General features: G+C 46.9%; 1 protein-coding gene across 3 annotated transcripts in view; it reads left to right on the top strand.

Moving 5' to 3' along the window:
* FAM234B (family with sequence similarity 234 member B) overlaps positions 1 to 19,491 on the top strand; it is a 40,415-nt gene extending 20,924 nt beyond the window's left edge. For 2 of the 3 annotated variants that reach the window (XM_027541383.1, XM_027541384.1), the window contains exons 5-13: positions 343 to 473; positions 4,998 to 5,145; positions 5,472 to 5,613; positions 7,365 to 7,508; positions 7,652 to 7,733; positions 9,265 to 9,420; positions 12,506 to 12,623; positions 15,292 to 15,512; positions 16,404 to 19,491. In XM_027541383.1, coding sequence (XP_027397184.1) covers positions 343 to 473; positions 4,998 to 5,145; positions 5,472 to 5,613; positions 7,365 to 7,508; positions 7,652 to 7,733; positions 9,265 to 9,420; positions 12,506 to 12,623; positions 15,292 to 15,512; positions 16,404 to 16,409 — 1,148 coding nt within the window. In that variant the 3' untranslated portion in view covers positions 16,410 to 19,491. The remainder of the gene's footprint in view (positions 1 to 342; positions 474 to 4,997; positions 5,146 to 5,471; positions 5,614 to 7,364; positions 7,509 to 7,651; positions 7,734 to 9,264; positions 9,421 to 12,505; positions 12,624 to 15,291; positions 15,513 to 16,403) is intronic. The other variant, XM_027541385.1, reaches the window with a different exon arrangement.
* The last annotated feature ends 12 nt before the right edge of the window (positions 19,492 to 19,503 follow it).

The following is a 19,503-nucleotide window of genomic DNA, read 5'->3' on the forward strand; positions in this document are numbered from 1 at the left end:
CCTTGGACAGTTCCTTAGTAGTTGGAATCATCTTGAACAGATCAATTCCTCCATTCCAGACAAGGGGGCTTTTCTTTCTTGAACAAACTTCATCATGTCCATATTACCTAAAAAACCCAGGTGTTGGGTTATTATATGGGCTTGATAGCCAGATGCTTGCAGATTTCGGTTCACACTCCCTGCCTTTCTCCCCAGCAAGGTACAAACTAAAGAGAAAAATGTGTAGGAGTTTCTGTCTGTTGCTCAGCTCGTGGAGTCTCTTTTCTGGCCTGGGAGCCTAGCATCTGCCTTTTGCAGAGGCAGAAAGCGCTCATTGTGATCAGCATATTGATCCTTCCCCAGGGAAAGCCATGTGGACTTTAAACCCAAACTACTTATCCAATGGGACCCTGGCCGCCCCAGCCGTGGTACTGCCGGACGTGGATGAAGATGGTGTTAGAGACCTCGCGGTTCTGGCCATTGGGGAGTTGCAGGTATGTGCCATGCTCAGTGGTCCTTGTCTCTTACAGGGAAGGCAACTTTGGTCACTTCCTAGTATCATTATTAGAAACGCTGCTTGAAACCGCCTCATTGTAAGGGCTTAGCTTTCAGTAAATTCTGTTTGTGAGATCAGGTGAATAAATTGCTGGTATGAACCCATTCACCTGGTTCCATTGACGTGGAGCTTGGTGGAGCTTGGGAGCCAAATAGGTAGGTCTGTGTTTGAATTCCCGCTCTACTGCTCTGTGCTCTTGGTAAACCACAGAGCCTGTCCTAGCTCTGGTTACATCGTATGTAAAGTGGGGATGTTATTCTACTTGCAGGATTGTTATGAAAATTAGAACTAACAAATTTCAAATGCCTGGAGTGGTGCCTATTTTTCACCAAGAGTATGTATTGTATTGTTGATTTTGCAGTAGAGCTTTGTCTCTTTGTATTCAACATACAAGGGTTGACATGTGAACTTGGGCATTAACCAGTTAAAAATGTGACAGTGAAGAAACTAAGGTTTGTGGAGGCACGTTGGTTTGGCCTCTTATCATCTTATCACATTTGACATAAGTGACAAAAGGAATGAGAATATATTAATATGTTTAACTTTTATTGCAACTATAAATCAGTGAGACAGACTGATAGAAAGTCCATAGGATATATATATACATATATAAAATTGTAAGTGAAACAAGTAATAACAACAGGGACCAGAAAAAAAAAAGAGTTGTTGTTTAGGCTGTGACTGCAGACTGATTCTGGTAGAGTAATCCCTAAATTTTGCTCCTCAATTTTTGCTTTGTTGGAATTCCAGTGCCCGGCAACTAGTTATTCTCTGCACAGATAAAATAATAGTATGTTCCCTAAATCACAGGAAGGAATATATTAATGGCCAGAATTGTCTCAGTTTTAAGTTTTTGTTCCTGAAGCTTTTCTCGGAACTTCTGTCAGACTTTCTCTTAGACTTTTTCTTGGACTGTCTAGCCTGAATCTGCCAGAAAAGTCTCATGGACAGAAGAATTGAAGTATTGGCCAAGAATATTTGTGGACAAATGTGTCTATAGGACATTGTGGCTTATTGTAATTTGACTAGACCTCATGATTTTTGTAATGCATACATGGAATGGAGTTATTAGTACAAAATATGCAAGTGAGATTATTTAGAATGGAATTGAATTTGTCAGTACTTAATGGTTTTTTGTCAAGAGTGCCCTACCAGTCACAAGTTTGAGGAGCCGTGCGCTGGTACCTCAGATGATACTTTATGTTCATGAGATGAGAGAAAAGAAGAGAGATCGTGAGGGAAATTTCCAAAGATGAGTCACTTTTAGGGGTCCTTTCTGTTTGTTTTTCTTCAGTTGGCCAGTTGGTCTCAGAGAAGATTGAACCAAAATGTCTAGAATTCTGCACATAATCTTTTTTCATTCTGGTCTCTGTGAATAAAGAGACTGGGGAGTCGGGAACATTTTAACAATTCCATTCATCAGGGAGTGAGTCTCAGAAGGTTCATCTGTCAGGGAGTGGGAAGTATGGGGAGTTTAGTTTTTGTTTTTTTTGTTTTTTTTAAGGAACTGTGGTTGTTAGCAGAAGCACAGCGAAACCTCAGACAGATTTACATGTCCCGAACAAGGTTATAAATCTTGGCCTTGACTCCTCCGTCTGGCTTCTTGCTGGCCAGCAGCAGGGGACAGGACGATGGTTCAGACCTGACTGAGGGGCCCTCCATGCTGAGGAGGCTCTGTTAGAAGACTTGACTTCTCACCTGGTCCTACTCTGTGCCTGGTTTTTTTTTGGTGGTGGGGGTAGGGGTGTGGATGTGGACCAGTCTCCATTCTGTCTGGAAAGTGATAGGCAGGAGCAGCAAAATCTTGGAGGAGTGGTGGGTTCAGAGCCGTCGCTTTGTCTTCATACTGACCTTTCTGACTTCTGTACCAGCGACAAAGAACCCGAGGAACACGCTTGCTGTCCGCTGTAGACGTGGAAGGGGGAATGAGGCGTGTCAGGTCTTTGACTTCGAGGGGCGGCATTCTTAGATCTGGGCTTAGAGTGAGGCGGCCTTGGGACGTCTGGACCGGCTGGGGTTAGAGAGCGCATCTGGGCTAGCACGTCAAAGGGAGTGGACCTTGGAAGCCATGACATTAACGCTCTCACACTGCGCTGTAGTCACTGATACACTGTTCCAGACACGTGGGCAGCCATACCCTCTGAGTCCTCAGGCTGATGGCAATAGCACTGATTTGTGACATAGTTTATTTCATTCTTGGTTCACTCTAGAAAATTCTGTCTTATGGGTGAGAAATCTGCTTTCTCCTAGCTTCCATTCATTGTGCCCACATCAGCCCCGTAGAACACTCTGAATGAATCTAATCCTCTTCTACATGAACGCTGTTTTGCTGGAAGCCTGGTTCCTCTAAAGCCTGCTACTGTCAAGGCTGAAAAAAAAAGAGGAAGTGTTAGTTGCTCAGTCGTGTCTGACTCTTTGTGACCCCATGGACTGTAGCCCACCAGGGTCGTCTGTCCGTGGAATTCTTCTGGCAAGGATACTGGAGTGGACAGCCATTCCCTCCTCTAGGGGATCCTTCCTGACCCAGGGATCGAACCTGCATCTTTTGTGTCTCCTACGTTGGCAGGCAAGTTCTTTACTGTCTGAGCCACCAGGGAAGCCTAGATAGCTAGTTTCTCGTACTGTTCCTCATGTAACATGATCCAGACCCCTTCTTTCTTGATTTCTTTCATTTTTCACTCCACTTTGTCCATATCTCTTTTATGTGGTACCCATAAATGAAAACAGTATTCTGTTTGTAATATAACCAGTTATATGAAATAAAGAAATTGTTACTTCTTCTGATATTGACTCCATATATCTATAAATGCAGCCAAAGATGGTGATAGCCTTCCTGCTTTTGTTTATAATCAGTTAAAACACCCATATCTTTCCCATTACTTCTTTCATTCTTTTTTCCTTCCAGTTTTATTGAGATATAGCTGACACAATAGCACTGTATAACTGATACGTAGCACTGTTTAAGGTGTTACAGCAAAATGAATTGACTTACATACATCATGAAATGATGACCACAAGAAATCTAGTGAACATCCGTTATCATACTGATGCAAAATTAAAGAAATAGAAAAAATTTTTCCTTGTGATGAAAACTCTTAGGATTTATTCTCTTAACTTTCATATATGACTTAAACTGTAAATTATATTTATTATGTTGTACATTACATCTCTAGTACTTATTTATCTTATTCCTGGAGTTTGTCAGTTTCGACCACCTTCCTTCAATGCCCGCTCCTCCCATCGCCTGCCTCTAGTAACCATGAATCTGATTTCTTTTTCTAAGAATTTGTATATAATTAACCTGCAATACTATGTTCATTCCTGGTGTACATCATACTGATTTGATATTTCTATATATTTCAAAATGATCACCACAGTAAGTCTTGTTACCATGAAATATCCATGTCTTTTAATTAACGGGCCAATTTTTTTCTTCCAGATTTTGACCCACCTTCCAGCCTAAGACTTTTTGGAATTTTCAGTTTGTCATACAGCATACTAGCTATCTCTCTCAGCTTTGTGATAAACCTGAATTCTGTTCATTCATGTCTTTGATAAAAGAATGAATAATAGGAGTAAGATAATAGCTGGGTGAGGTGACATTCCACTAAAACTCCCTCTGGGTTGGCGTTGGCCCCTTCTTGGGGTAACCATATCTCTTTATCTTGTCCATAAGTATTCATGACAATAAACTCAGTGAAAAGCTTTACTGAAATCAAGACAGCAATGTAGTCCTTGTATTTCTCAACCAGTGCCTCTATTCCCAAAAGAAAACCCTCTCGTGCAGGGGTTGGCAAACCATGGCATGCAGGCCAAGTTTGGCCCACTGTTTGTTTTTGTAAATAAAGTTTTATTGTCATGCCTATTCATTCACATATTGTCTATGGCTGCTTTTACACTAGAGTGGTGGAGTAGAGTAGTTGCTGCAGAAATTACCTGGCTGGAAAAACATAAAATGTTTACTGTCTTGCCCTTCCCAGAAAAGGTTTGCTGATCTCTGCTTGAGAGTGAGGTTGATAGTGGCCAGGCCAGACATGTATGTTATAATGGGAGCACTTGGCCTGCACTGATTCTTTTTTTTTTGCACTGATTCTTGTGGGACCAAATATCGCTGGGAATTTATGGGTATAGGGGTGGGTAGTGACTGGTTGGTCCTGTATGTAGCTCTAGGCTAGAGTTCTATTCTTCAGGAGACTGCTCCTCAGCAATAGCTGTACTTTGGAGAAATTGCCCAAATCACCATGCAGGTGCCCCTGGCTTGTATCTAACAAGGGAATGGGGCATTTGTTTCACTTTCTAACTTCCTGGGAAATACAGCAGGGCAGGTGTGGCCTTGGGCTTTTCAACTTTGGGAGGTGTTTCTGACCCCTTAGCTAACGGGAAGGAATGACTGTGGAGACATGACTTGATTGGGTAACAACAGGGTTTCTGTGGACTCAACCCCGGTCTTTCACTTCATCAGCCAGATCTGTGTTTTCTGCTGGTGTCTGGCCGGACAGGGAGCCCCGTGGGCCGACCTGTGAAGTACAACATCGTGGGAGTGGGCAACCTGATTGGCCCTCAGGTTTACATTACCACCAGCGGGGCCGCCTACATCCTGTTTGGCTTTGGTAAGAAGCGAGGCTCATTTTTGCTGCTCTCCCCATGGGTGTGTGGTGAGGTCTCCCTGGGCGATGGGGAGAAAGCCTGGAGTCTCTGACACCAGCCCTCTGTCACCTCCTCTGCTGGGGACCCCCTGCCACAGGGTATTCACTCTGTTGTCCCTGGCCGCCTTCTCCAATGAGAAGACTGCCCAGCATCTGCTTAGCCACCTCCCTACTGGCTCCCTGTGTGAATCCATCCCTCCACCCAGGCTCTGGGTCTCCCACTCCTGTCCTCCCCCTGGGAAAGTTCTGTTGAGTTCAGCTTCTCCACGTTGGTTCTTCTGTGCTGTTAGGTAATATCCAGGCTGTCGCCCTGCGGGATATTTTCGTTCAGGCCCAAAATCGAGACAGCTTACCACCTTCCCTGCAGATAGAGGAACCTGAGTGGGAGAAGCGGAGATCCGTCAACCTCTCTGAGCTCATTGATGTTTACAGGTGAGCTCATTGATGTTTACAGGTGGGCAGCCGCCTGGTCCTGCCATGGTGAGACCTGAGCCCATGCATGCCTGGAATCTCGGTGTCTGGAGGGCTGGCAGACACGTGGGCACAGGTTTGGGGATAAAAATGGTGCCTGGCCTTCATGGACCACCTCCCAATCTGGTTGCGGGGAGTTAGAAGTGCTCTTCTCCTGGCGACCTAATGTGTTGATGTCTGTGTGTGGGTGATCACTTTGCATACAGCGGGCAGAGAAGGGTATTTGTTTGCAGTGGGAGTCAGAGCAGGGCAGTTGAGACTGGGGAACCTCAGGTAGGGAAATGGATTTATTTAACAGAACTGCTTGTAAAACTCTGCTGAAGGATCAGCCCTGCTGCATTCCTGAGTTTTTCTCTTAAAGAATCATTGTGGCAGAGGCAAAAATAACAGCCATGAAATCTTTTTTTGTTTTTTGTCCCTCATTTTTTTCCTAACTAAAAGCATGTTATTTGTCATATGCAGTGGATGTTATCCATTTCACCCTGGGCTTGTGTAATAATTATCTTTGTTATTTTTCTACCAGAAGCTTCAGATCGCCTTCTAGCATTTTCTTTGTTGTTTAGTGCTAAGTTGTGTCTGACTCAGTCCTATCCAACTCCTTGAAACCCCATGGACTGTAGCCCACCAGGCTTCTCTGTCCATGGGATTTCCCAGGTAAGAATACTGGAGTGGGTTGCCATTTTCTTCTCCAGGGCATCTTCTCGACCCAGGGGTTGAACCCATGTCTCTTGCATTGCACGTGGGTTTTTCACTGCTGAGCCACTGGGGAAACCCAGCATTTTCTTAGGCAGCATCATATTGTGTCAGTGTATTTGACAGATGTTAAATAGAGTGGTCCTAGTTGTACAAAGGAAGAAATATTGGGCTGGTCAAACAGTTCATTTGAGTTTCCCCTTAAGATCTTACAGAAAAACCCAAATGAACTTTTTGACCAACCCAATAATTTGATGACGTGTCAAGTGTGAGCTGGTGCTGAAACTCCAATATTCTGGCCCCTTGACAGGAGAAACCAGCTCATTAGAAAAGACCCTGATGCTGGGAGAGATTGAGGGCAGGAGGAGAAGGGGGTGACAGAGAATGAAATGGTTAGATACCATCACTGACTCAGTGGACATGAGTTTGAGCAAACTCCAGGAGATGCTGAAAGACAGGGAAGCCTGGCATGCTGCAATCCATGGGATCACAGAGTCGGATACAACTTAGTGACTGAACAACAACAATGACGAGAGTATGAGCTGCTGTCCAAGCTTAATGACAGTTTCAGGCATCCTGTCCCGACCTCTGGCTCCTTCCCTGTGATTGTTCTCAGCTCTGTTATCTTTCCAGAACGTGCAATGTGAGGGGCACTTTTCTTGTCTTTTCCTTCTGAAATTGCGTAAATTTTCTAGGGCTCCTTGATTTCTAAAGAAACCAGGAAAAAGAGATTCAACTGAAACAGCAAGAGTGCCCCTCTTTAAAAAAAAAATTTTTTTTTGGCTACACCATGTAGCATGTGGGAACTCACTGCCCCTCTCAGGGAGTGAACACATGTTGCCTGCATTTTAAGCATGGAGTCTAAACCACTGGACCACCAGGAAAGTCCCAAGACAAGATACTGCTAGGAGACTAATGCAAGGGTCTGTACAGACATCTGGACTTAGAGGATTAGCCAGAATATGTGGGCAGGAATTTCACCCCAGCCTGAGACTTTCGGGGTCTCTCGTTTAACTCAGCGATGGGGTGGAGCTCCTCCAGATGGTGAAGGCGCCGGATTCCAACAGCAGCAACCTCCTGATCACAACCACACAAGGCCTCGTCCTGCTTCGGGGGCAGAACCTCACCCCTTCCTGGGTCTTGGGCCTCCAAGGCCTGCACAGGTTAGTGATATACTCCTATTCACTCAAAACCGCCTGGAACCATTGCTTGATGTTAATATCTGGAGCTGGTGCAAGGGGAGGGGGGTCCCATTCTCCCCTTCTGGTCCTTCACTTCCCATCACTCACATTGCTCTCACTTGCAGCCAGCCTACTCCGGGGTATTTCACGGATGATGAGACGATAGATTTCCTTCTGCAGATACCGAATGGAGTTGGGATGAAAAAGGTAAAACCTGGGGATGAAGATCAAGTCAGAACATATATCCAGGATGAACTTGGTGTCCAGGCCTGCGCTTGGCATCATGAAGGATAGAAAGAACCTGAAAACACGGTCCCTTCCTTCCAAGAACTCCAGGTGTAGCTGCGTGGGTGAAATGAGCAGTCACAATGCAGTGCTAACGTCTGCAGCAGCAGAAGCTTTTCTCGCTGCCCTGCTCCTTGTGTAGCAGTTTCTTGTGGATTCTCAGTGTCCATGTGCTTTCTGAAGTCTCTTGCTGGGGAAAGGCTGGTATCAATAAATGTACCACTTCAGTTTATATACTGAGATTTCAGAGAAGGTGGGCCAGCTGGGGTGGTGGGTTGTCATGGAGGACTTCATGAAGGGGGGAAAGGTGATCAGGGCCTGGCAGTTGAATTGCATTTCTAGAAGAGGGGCAGATCCACTCAGGAGCTCCAGAGGCCCTGAGATGGATGGTGGCGTGTATTCCAAGGTCACCAATGTTGTTGTTTGGTCGCTAAGTCGTGTCTGACTCTCTGTGACCCCATGGACTGTAGCCTGCCAGGCTCCTCTATCCATAGGATTTCCCAGTCAAGAATACTGGAGTGGGTAGCCTTGTTCTCCTGTAGGGGGTCTTCCTGACCCAGGGATTGAACCCAAGTCTCCTGTGGCTCCTGCATTGCAGGCAGATTCTTTGCCCGCTCAGCCATCAGGGAAGTCCCTGGGATTTTGGCAAATGAGAAGCTGTTTTGTTCTAGAACTGTGAGATATGAGGGATTTGGGGTGATGAGCAAATACACATACAGCCAGGGATTTTGAATTCCCCTTAATTATCTTTTGAGAGAGACAACTGAGTGAGTTTTCTCTTATTTATTTTTTGCCTGTTCAGAGTTTGCTCTTTTAAATTTGAGGCTCCCCTTGGTCTGAGCTGCACCTGCCAGGACGCACCAGAGTCAGACTCTAAAGCGCAGGGGATAGGCTTGAGCTGTCACCTGATCGTGTTCCCCTAACTGTGGTTGGCCATGGTCACCAGCAGGAAGGGACAGAGACGAGGCGTGGGTTTTAGCTCCTCCACAGCAGAATAGCTGCTCTGCCCAGGACCTCCCCAAGTACAGAGTAATCAGTGTCACTTCCTGTCTCCGAGCCTCCGTTTCCTCATCTGACGACGAGAAGAGGCCTTGATGATTTATAATGTCCCTTCCCACGGGGAATCCTGCAGTCCTTTGGGCTCCGTCTAGACTTCTGGTTGTTGTTGTTCAGTTGCTAAGTCATGTCTGAATCTTTGTGACCCCATGGACTGCAGCACACCAGGACCCCATGTCCCTCTCTGTCTTCCAGAGTTTGCCCAAGTTCATGTCCTTGTCCAGACTCCTGGACCTAGTTACGTAATGCTCCCTGAACACCCCATTGTTTGCATCTGGTTTAAGCTCCGTTAATGTATGTGGCGTTTGCGTGTCTGTGGGTTTTTGTCTGGTTTTGTGTTTGTGCGTTTTGCTGTCTGTCTGAGGATGGGTCGTACTCATCGCCTTCTCTTCTGCAGGTGATGGTGGTGGATGGAGACTCTGGCCTGGTCACGTGGAGTTACAGCATCCCGTGTCACATGAAAGAAACTCCGGCCACGTCAGCAGCCACTGTGGAGCAGAAATCTGTCTTCCTCTTCTGGGCTGAAGGGCTGTCAGCTGCATCGCCCAATCCCGTGAGTGAGCCTAATGTCAGATGGCACCTGCTCTTGAGGCTGACTGGGTCTGGAGGTCTTATTAGATCTGCTGTCTTCCAAGTGGTTGTGGGTAGAGACAGTGGCCTGGATGGGTGGGAAGCCCAGAAGGGAGGGCGTGTGTGTGTGCATGAGGCTGATTCACTTCACTGTGTAGCAGAAACCATCTCACTGTTGTGAGGAAACCACGTTGTTGTTTCTAGTCGCTAAGTCATCGCTGACTCTCTCCATCGGCTGAAGGTGAAGGTTCCCCTGGGGGTTCACGGGAGAGATGTTCTAATGTGCAGAAGGCAGATTTGAGAACAGATTTCTTTTTGATTCAATTACTTACTTAATTTTTGGCTGTGCCAGGTCTTTGTTTCTGTGCGGGCTTTTGTCCAGTTGGAGCGAGTGGGCGCTACTCTCTCGCTGCAGTGGCTCCTCTTCTTGCAGGGCATGGGCTCTAGGGTGTACAGGCTTTAGTAGCTGCAGCACGTGGACTCAGTAGTTGTGGTTCCCGGGCTCAAGAGCACAAATTCAGTAGATGTGGTACATGGGCTCAGTAGTTACTGCACTCTGGCACGTGGGATCTTCCCAGACTAGGGATCGAACCCACATCTCCTACACTGGCAGGCACATTCTTCACTTCTGAGCCACCAGGGAAGCCCTGAGAACATCTTCAGTACTATCCTGAGGGGCTTTAATGGGGTTGAGGAGATGGGGGTGCTGCCTCTGCCAGGTGCCAGGGGGTTTTGAGTAAGACTCACTCTGATTTAGTTCAGTTAAACCCAAGTTGACCAGCACCTACTGTGTGCCAGGGACCTCAGGGTAGACTGGGGACAGTGCAGCCTTCTGGAGGACGAGCAGATGACCGTGGGTGATGGGGAGCCTGATGGAGGGGGAGTCCTGCATTCATCAGCCATGCACTCTAGAACTTAACCTTTTCTGAGTCTCACGCTCTTTATCCGTTAATGCAGATGCTAATATAGTCCCTCCTTTAGGATCAGATTTCCATTGATGATTGTCCTAACTTTGAAGTTCCCTGACGGATGACCGTGGACATTCTACTTAACATTTAACTTCCTGGTTTCCTCACTTAATAAAATGAGGGACTCAGACCAGATGACTCTCAAATGTAAGCATCTACAAATAAGCACAAAACAAAAGCAGGCTACAAATGCTCTAAGGGGATGCAGCTACAAAGTTTAGATGGAAGCACAAAAGGAGGAGGGTCTTCGTTTTGTGGAGGGGGTCGGCGATTAGGGAGCTTTTCGCACAAGAGATGACATCGAGTTGGAGACCTCGTGACAAGTGTTTTAATGTGGAGGTGGCTCTTGAGGATGATGTCCAAGGGGAAATGAAATTGGCCAAGGACAGGTAAAGCCTGTGAAGTGTGAGCTTGTTTCACAGACCTTCTTGGAGCATGGATGTGCAGGCACATAATCATAGGAGGCTGGGAAAGGCTGATTTAGGTTACATGGTGTAAGACCTTGGTTTTCACATGAAGGAGTTTGGGCTCCATTCTGTAGGCAGTGAGGAGGGACTTTCTTTCTTTTTTTGTAAACTTCTAATTTTATATTGGAGTGGCGCTAATATAAATAAATATAGTATAATATAAAGAGCCCACCTGCTAATGCAGGAGATGCGAGACCCGGGTTCGATCCCTGCTGGAGAAGGGCACAGCAACCCACTCCAGTATTCTTGCTTGGAGAGTCCCATGGACAGAGAGGAGCCTGGCGGACTACAGTCCATGGGGATGCAGAGAGTGGGATTCGACTGAGCAGCTAACACTTTCACTTTCACATAGTTGATTAATGTGTTGGTATCAGGTGTACAACAGAGAGATTCAGTTATATATATACATGTATCTCGTCTTTTTCAAATTCTCTTCCCATTTAGGTTGTTACAGAATGTTGAAGAGTTCCCTGTGCTATACTGTACACCCTTGTTGGTTATCCTTTTTTTTTTTTAATAACTTTTTATATTGGCGTATAGCCAGTTACCAGTGTTGTGATAGTTTCAGGTGGACCGCAAAGGGACTCCGCCACACATGTTATCCATTTTAAATATGGCAGTGTGCACCTGTCAGTCCCAAACTCCCTAACTATCCCTTCCCCCCAGCCTTCTCCCCTGGTAACTTAGGTGTCTGTGACGTGAATAGGCTATTTTCTTGTCATGTGAGCTGTCCATGGTGTGGGATTCTGGATACGGGAAATCCCTCTTACACTTTGTGGGTACTGGTGGGAGCGGGGTTGTGAGCTTCCCGCCCAAATGACCCCCGCCTGCTGATAGTGGAGGAGCAGGGCTGACAAGGGGAGGCACTGGGTAACCCATTCAGGGGGTTCCTGTGCTCTACGGCCTTGTGTCTGCAGAATATCAACCTTGCATGGAGTCAGATGGTGAAGAAAGTTCCGATGTGCATTGCTTCTGCCTACGGCCTTGTGTCTGCAGAATATCAACCTTGCATGGAGTCAGATGGTGAAGAAAGTTCCGATGTGCATTGCTTCTGCCTTAGGGTGTCAGGAGACTGACACTGAGACCTTGGGATCTTTGTTTTTGTAATTAATGAGTGTCTGATCCATGTCTTAATTATTTCAGGAATAGATAAGATTTTTAGGATTTTTTTTTTTTTTTTTAGCTTGACACTTGCAGTTGGCTTTGCTATCCTGTGAAAGCAGGAGTCTTTGGTTCACCGTGTTTTTATAAGCAGGCTTTCCCTTGACAAAGCCCCTCCTGCTGCCAGGGAAGAACCGTTCCTGATACTCCCAGAGGCACCAGACTGTGAGGGCGCCATCATTTTCTCTCCTGGGGCATGCCTATTTTCTTTCTTCCTTTCTTTTTCCTATGAGGGAGAAAGCATTTTCCAGCTCTGGTGGTTTGATGAAGTTAGTGTTTAGTCAGTGTTTTGAGATTTGAAATGACATGTCTCTCGTACGTGGAGTTTCTCTCACACACACCTTGGTGTGGGATCCAGTCTTGGCCTCGTAGGGGATGAGTAACCCCCACCGTCTCTGCCGTCCTTTCATCTGAGCAACGTTGTACAAGGGAGAGTGGACTGACCTTTGCTCTCCCTGCTTCTCGTTGTCAGGATGTTGTCCTGGGAACCGGGCCACCCAGCTTTCACCACCTATACCTCCTGCATCCCACCTTCCCCTCCATCCTCCTGGATCTGGCCAATGCCACAGGCACTGTGACCGCTTCAGAGGGTAAGTCCCTGGGGGTGATGCAGAGGAGGGGAGGGGACGTGCTGGCCAGGTGAGGGGGATGAGGGTGTGTGCTGTGGATGAGAGCAGGACTCTAAGTTGTTCAGTTGCTAAGTTGTGTCCAACTCTTTGCGACCCCGTGGACTGCAGCACACCAGGCCTCCCTGTCCATCACCAACTCTGTGTTTACTCATATTCATGCCCACTGAGTCAGTGATGCTCTGCAACCATTTCATCCTCTGCTGCCCTCTTCTTCTACCCTCAGTCTTTCCCAGCATCAGGGTCTTTTCCAGTAAGTCGGCTCTTGGCATCAAGTGGTCAAAGTATTAGAGCTTCGGCTTCAGCATCAGTCCTTCCAGTGAATATTGAGGACTGATTTCATTTAGGATTGACTGGTTTGATCTCCTGGTTTGATCTCACTGGTTTGACTCGGTGTGCCCTGAGTGGCTCCCTGCATTGAGCGGCTCCCTGCATTTCCCTTGGTACCATGGTGCCTGGGGCCACTGCCCAAGAGCACCCTCTGGGGTTGTACCTGGCTCACAGGGTGAGGACCCACAGTCCCCAAACATGCTAGAATGCTAGAAGCTATGGGGCAGTGCTATCCCATCCCCAAGGGTTCAGGGAGCTAATGTTTCAGCAGCCGTTTACCAATCATCAGCTGTGGGCTAGGCACTGCACCCAGTGCTGGGAATACAAATCAGAATAGTTTCTCAACCCTGTAGGAGCTTAGGAGCCAGAACTCACTGCAAAGGATAAAACAGAGGCAGGATATTTCCTCAGGGCCTTTGTTTAGGCTCAGTGCATGCTCAGTCATGTCCAATTCTTTGCGACCTCATGGATTGTAGCCCTCCAGGCTCCTCTGTCTATGAGATTTGCCAGGGAAGAATACTGGAGTGGGTTAGGCTCAGTAGAGACTTTCTTACTGCACATGCCCAGTGCATGGAAACTGGAGCCAAGAGGAAAAGGGAAGAAAAACCACCTTCAATCTGACCACTCATAACCACTAACATTTGCAAGTGTTCTATTTCATGTTGTTCAGTTGCTGAGTTGTGTCCAACTCTTTGCGACCCCATGGCATACAGCACACCAGGCCTCCCTGTCCATCACCAACTCCCAGAGTTTGCTCAAATTCATGCCCACTGAATCAGTGATGCTATGCAACCATTTCATCCTCTGCTGCCCTCTTCTACCCTCAATCTTTCCCAGCATCAGGGTCTTTTCCAGTTAGTCAGCTCTTGGCATCAGGTGGTCAAAGTGTAGGAGCTTCAGCTTCAGCATCAGTCCTTCCAATGAATATTGAGGACTGATTTCATTTAGGATTGATTGGTTTGATCTCCTTGGAGTCCAAGGGACTCTCAAGAGTCTTCTCCAATACAATTGAAAAGCATCAGTTCTTTGGTGTTCAAACCTTCCTTATGGTCCAGTTCTCACATTCATACGTGACTACTGGAAAAACCATAGCTTTGACAGTGCTGACCTTTGTCAGCAAAGTGATGTCACTGCTTTTTAATACACTGTCTAGGTTTGTCATAGCTTTCCTTCCAAGGAGCAAGGATTTTTAAATTTCATGGCTGCAGTCACTGTCCACAGTAATTTGGGAGCCCAGGAAAATAAAATCTGTCACTGCTTCCACTTTTTCCCCTTCTTTTTGCCATGAAGTGATGGGACCAGATGCCATGATCTTACTTTTTTTAATGTTGAGTTTCAAGCCAACTTTTTCACTCTCCTCTTTCAGCCTCATCAAGAGGCTCTTTAGCTCTTCTTTGCTTTTTGCCATTAGGGTGTCATCTGCATATCTCAGGTTATTGATATTCCTCCCAGCGGTCTTGATTACAGATTATGATTCATCCAGCCTGGTATTTTGTATAATGTACTCTGCATATAAGTTAAATAAGTAGGGTGACAGTATACAGCCTTACTGTACTCCTTTCCCAATTTTGAACCAATCATTGTTCCAGTGAACATTACATACTGGTAATTAAGAATCAAGACCATTTTTATTGCAACACCTGGTTTATAGAGGCAGAATAAACACTAACTTGGTACATAGCTTAGGCCACGAGGTACTGACAGTCTAGGAGTTACCAGAATTTCTAGTTTGTTGTGCTCCCTTTTCTACCACAGTTGGCCAGTCCCCTCACTTCCTGATCTTGGGCTTTCTCAGAAGTAGCTTTGGGACTTACCTGGTAGCTCAGTGTAAAGAATCCACCTTGAAATGCAAGGGACATGGGTTCGACCCCTGGTCAGGGAACTAAGATTCCACATGCCACAGAGCAGCTAAGCCTGTGTGCCACGACTACTGAAGTCTGTGCGCCACAACTAGAGAGTCCATGGGCCACAACTGGAGAGTCTGTGTGCTGCAGTGAAAGATCCCACGAGACGCAATGAAGATCCAACGCAGCCAAAATAAATAAATTACTAAGTAAAAAAAGGTAGCCACTTTGGAGAAGCCAGGTACAGAGACAGAGAGTTTGCCGCTCTGCTGGCCAGCAGCTGCTCACCAGCATGCACCCATTGTCTAGTCGGTACCTTGTGTTGATTAGCGCTCCGTAAACGTCTTGTATGAATCAGCAGAGAAGGAAATGAGCGAATGAGTCTTGAGCCCAGCCACTCTCCTGTGAGTCCAAGTCTTCTGTCCTCATTGACTGCTCTCCTTTGTATCCTTCCTCAGTTGGGATCAACGACCTGTGGAAAGATGCCTTTTACGTTACCAGGACCGCAGGGCCCAGCTCTGAAGGGCACCCGGCACCCCTGGTGGTCAGCAAGCTCAGTCTGCGGTGGGCGCTGATGGAAGGCCAAATGGTCCAGCTGGAGGAGACCACCCCCAAAATTGGCCGCGGAGAGCTGCGCAGATTCCTCTCGAGGATAAAGTTCGTCGACTCTCCCTACCAGGTGACAAGCTTGGGAAAGAAATTGTGTGGTTACTCTTGAGGGTGAAGGGCAAACACAGCCAACTCCAAGTCTGCTCTTTAGAAGGTCAAGTGTGCGGGTGGGTACCTTCTTGAATTGCTGGGTATCAGGAAACAGCTGTTTTAGACCAGCATTATTTTGTAGGGGTGAGTGATGACCTTGAACTATATTGCTTGGTTGTTCTGAGCTGGAAATGGTACCCTCTCTCTTAAAGGAGACATTTGGAAGTGGGGGGTCATGGCTTTTACTGTTACTCCGGGTCTTTCCTGGGTAAGGCTGGTGATGCCAGCCTTGTGCAGGGCTTGTGGCAGTTACCTACTGTGAAGAACTCTTATTGTTGTTGTTGAATTGCTAAGTTGTGTCTCTTTGACCACATGAACTGCAGCATGCCAGGCTTCCCTGGCCTTCACCATCTCCTGGAGTTTGTTCAAACTCATGTCCATTGAGTCAACGATGCCATCCAACCATCTCATCCTCTGCTGGCTTCTTCTCCTCCTGCCCTGAAGTCTTTCCCAGCATCAGGGTCTTTTCCAATGAGTTAGCTCTTCACATCATGTGGCCAAAGTATTGGAGCTTCACCTTCAGCATCAGCCCTTCCAATGAATATTCAGGGTTGATTTCCTATAGGACTGACTGGTTATTTTGCTCAAAATGCACCTCCTGCCCTCCTCAATACGACAGCCTAGTTCAGTGTTCAAGAATGTATCGTGGAAAAAGATAAGGTCTCTGGGCCTTTCTGGAGGGATACTTGTAAACTCTGGAGGCTAAGACAAAAGGATAGGGAAATAGAGGGATATTCTGACCTTGAGAGCCCTTCCATGTCTCTACCATGAAAAAAATTAAAGTCACTGATTCGTGCCCTTTTCTCCCTAGATCTAGGCTGCTGGACTCTGCAGTTCCAGAAGAAGTGAACGGAGTGTCACTGTCCCTCCCCAGCGGGTGTAAACATAATTCTTTGGAGAGGAGGACTTCTGTCACCCCTTTCCACCTCCTCTGCGTGACCATCGCCAGGCACTTGGAAAGGCACTTGGAGTTCTTTGGTAACAGCACCACCCGTTTGGCTGGGGTGTCTTACCTGCGTGCCCGACCCCTGGATTAACCCCTTCTCCTAGGCACTCTGTGTGGATAGTTGGGAACTGTGAATCTTACTGTTTTATTTTTTGTATGTCTAATTTATGAACCCTGGCTGGGAAATTCCGGGGAAGTTCTTCCTGGAACGTTTTGCTGTGCCTAACGCCCTGAGTGTGCATTTGTGTGTTCGTGTGGTGATGAAGTCTTCTCTAGATACGCACATCCTAAGCTCCCAGGGACCCAGGTTTTCATCCGTCTGAAACACATCTTGTTGGTTTGGGTCCTCTTGAGACAGGTCGCCGACCTCTGACTTGGAGGGCCCCTCAGCCTCTCTCCCCTATTCTCCCCCGGCTGGTACCTCGCCTGCCCCCTGACCTTGGCAGCAGCAAGAAAGACTGACGTGGGGATAGCACGAGCCAGCCAGAATTCTCATTTCTTCCTCGTCTTACGCTTCCTATCTTGTTTCCTCACATATTCCTTCTCTCTAGATGTAGTGACCATAACAATTAACCCTGATTGGTGTGAGGTGATACCTCATTGTAGTTTTGGTTTGCATTTCTCTAATAATGAGTGAGGGCTTCCCCAGTGGCTCAGAGGTTGTTGAGCATCTTTTCACGTGTTTATTGGCCATCTGTATGTCTTCTTCCTGGGAAAGACTGAAGGCAAAAGGAGAAGGGGACGGCAAAGGATGAGATGGTTAGATAGCATCACCGACTCAATGGACATGAATTTGAGCAAGGAGATAGTGGAGGACAGAGAAGACTGGTGTGCTGTAATCCATGGGATTGCAGAGAGTCAGACACGACTTAGCAACTGAACAACAATAACATATCTTCTTTGAAGAAATGTCTGTTTGGGTCTTCTGCCCGTTTTTTGATTGGGTTGTTTTTGTGCTGTTGAGCTGTGTGAGCTGCTTATAGATTTTGGAGATTAATCCTTTGTCAGTTGCTTTGTTTGCAATAATTTTCTCCCATTCTGACTATCGGAAGGGGAGCAAAAGTGGTTTAAATACCCCCTCCCCTTCCCCCCACCCCCTCCACCATCAAGGCCCAGAGGTTACGTCTCAGTTGATATTGTTCTGCCAGTCATGGTCATTGTTATCATGTTTACTTCAGATGTGCTTATGTGTATGCCATCCTCAGCTTAGAGGAAAACTCAAGTCAGGAACGACTGAGGCGGGCAGCCTCAGCCCCCTTCATCTCCACTCTGCTTCCTCAGCATCTTCTCCTCATGGGCATCTTCCTTTCTGCTCTTTTATTCAGGGAAATTTCTGCTCTGCTTGCACGAGAGCCAAGCTGTTTCTGGACTTTGACTCTGGCTCCTTGAGCCCAGCATGCAACCATTCTGCCGTGTACACTCCTCCTCCTTGCAGAGCCCTTGAAGCAGAGTATTTTGAGAAAATGTCTCTGTAAATACTATAGCTTTTATAAGTGGTGAAATTCTTTAGAGTTATCTCTAGCGCTTCCTCTTCCTCCTTCTGTATGAATACGTTACTTTATCAGGTTCTCTGTTAAACGTCTAGACCATTGTTCATACAGCAGGGAGTCCCACATGAGCCGGAGGAGAGCCACTTTTGTTCTGGAATAATTTTGATAAGTCATCCCTGAGTACACTCAGGTTCTCTCGTGACTTAAACCTGTGTCTTTTTAGCTTGTGTTAATAGATTACTCGACTTTAGAGATTACAGAAAATTGGGATGCCAGATTTAAAGGGATATGTCTGAATTGCCCACTGGTAGGCATTGTGACCTAACAGAAGTTGGTAGCCAGAGCTCTAAGCAACCATGGTGCCCAGCCTGTAGACTGGTCTTTTAACCAGGTTTCTGCCCTCTCATCCCCTCTGCCTTAAGTCCCTGAAAGCAAATTTGGTTCTACCTCTTTGAAAGGCATGTGTGGGTCCAGCTTATTGTAAACTTAGGGGAACAATTAGAAGACATCCAGGAGCATGGGATTGATTCCAGATTCACTTCTAGGGTTTGAATCTGCCTGGCTAGAAGGGTGTAGGATCAAGTTTGGTCTAGGAGAGAATCCTAAGGACTAATTCAGTCAGCTGAATACCTAAAGCCTGAGTGCCCATCCTATGGCCCGGGGCTGGGCCACCTGGTGCCCTGCCCCATGAAGGCTTACTGGGAAGCCACCCACTTTAGGCAAGAGTCAAATGCAGAGTTGTTTACTGAGGATCTGGTTTGAGAGGGACTGTTGAGGGCAGAAGACTGTATTTATGTTGGGCGTGTCCCAGAAACACATCAGTAGCAGTCAGGGGAAAAAAAGTCCCTAAATTCTTTGTGGTGTGTTTGCAAACCAACTTAACATACACTGTTTTGACCCTGATCATTTTGAATCTCTCTCTGGCTAAAACAGCAGGACACAGGTTTCCTCTTTCTCTTGCAGCCAGTACAGTGGGGTGTACATAGTGGATAAAGATCGAGGAAGCTTCATCTGACCGGTGTGGGTGCTGGGCTGTTGTCAAACATGTCCCTGAACTTCCCTCTCTTCTCAGGCAACCCCCTGACCAGACGTCTAAGACAGGAAGGGCTCCTCTCCTCCCCTGAGCTCCACTTGGGGTGCCAGCAGAGCCCATCAACCACTACTTAGAAACGGTACTGACTTCTGAGAACACAAGGCTGTTCCTTCTCCCAGCACCTCCTTTTTACATCCCTTATGAACCCTCCACCCTAGATAACATCTTCCCCACCATCCCCCTTCCAGAGGGTCTCTGCCACCTTTCCTCGTGTGGTCCAGTGGCTTCCCCTCCCCACCCCCGCCCCTTCGAATGTGAATGGCCATCCTTAGTACCCGTGTTTAAGGAGAGCCGGCTGGTACGTTGTCAGGAAGCACTATTTAAAATGTGAATTGTTACAGAACAAATAAACACTGTGTATAGGAGCATACGTGTGTGCCGC

This window comes from Bos indicus x Bos taurus, chromosome 5 (genome assembly GCF_003369695.1).
Source record: "Bos indicus x Bos taurus breed Angus x Brahman F1 hybrid chromosome 5, Bos_hybrid_MaternalHap_v2.0, whole genome shotgun sequence".
NCBI classification, from domain to species: domain Eukaryota; kingdom Metazoa; phylum Chordata; class Mammalia; order Artiodactyla; family Bovidae; genus Bos; species Bos indicus x Bos taurus.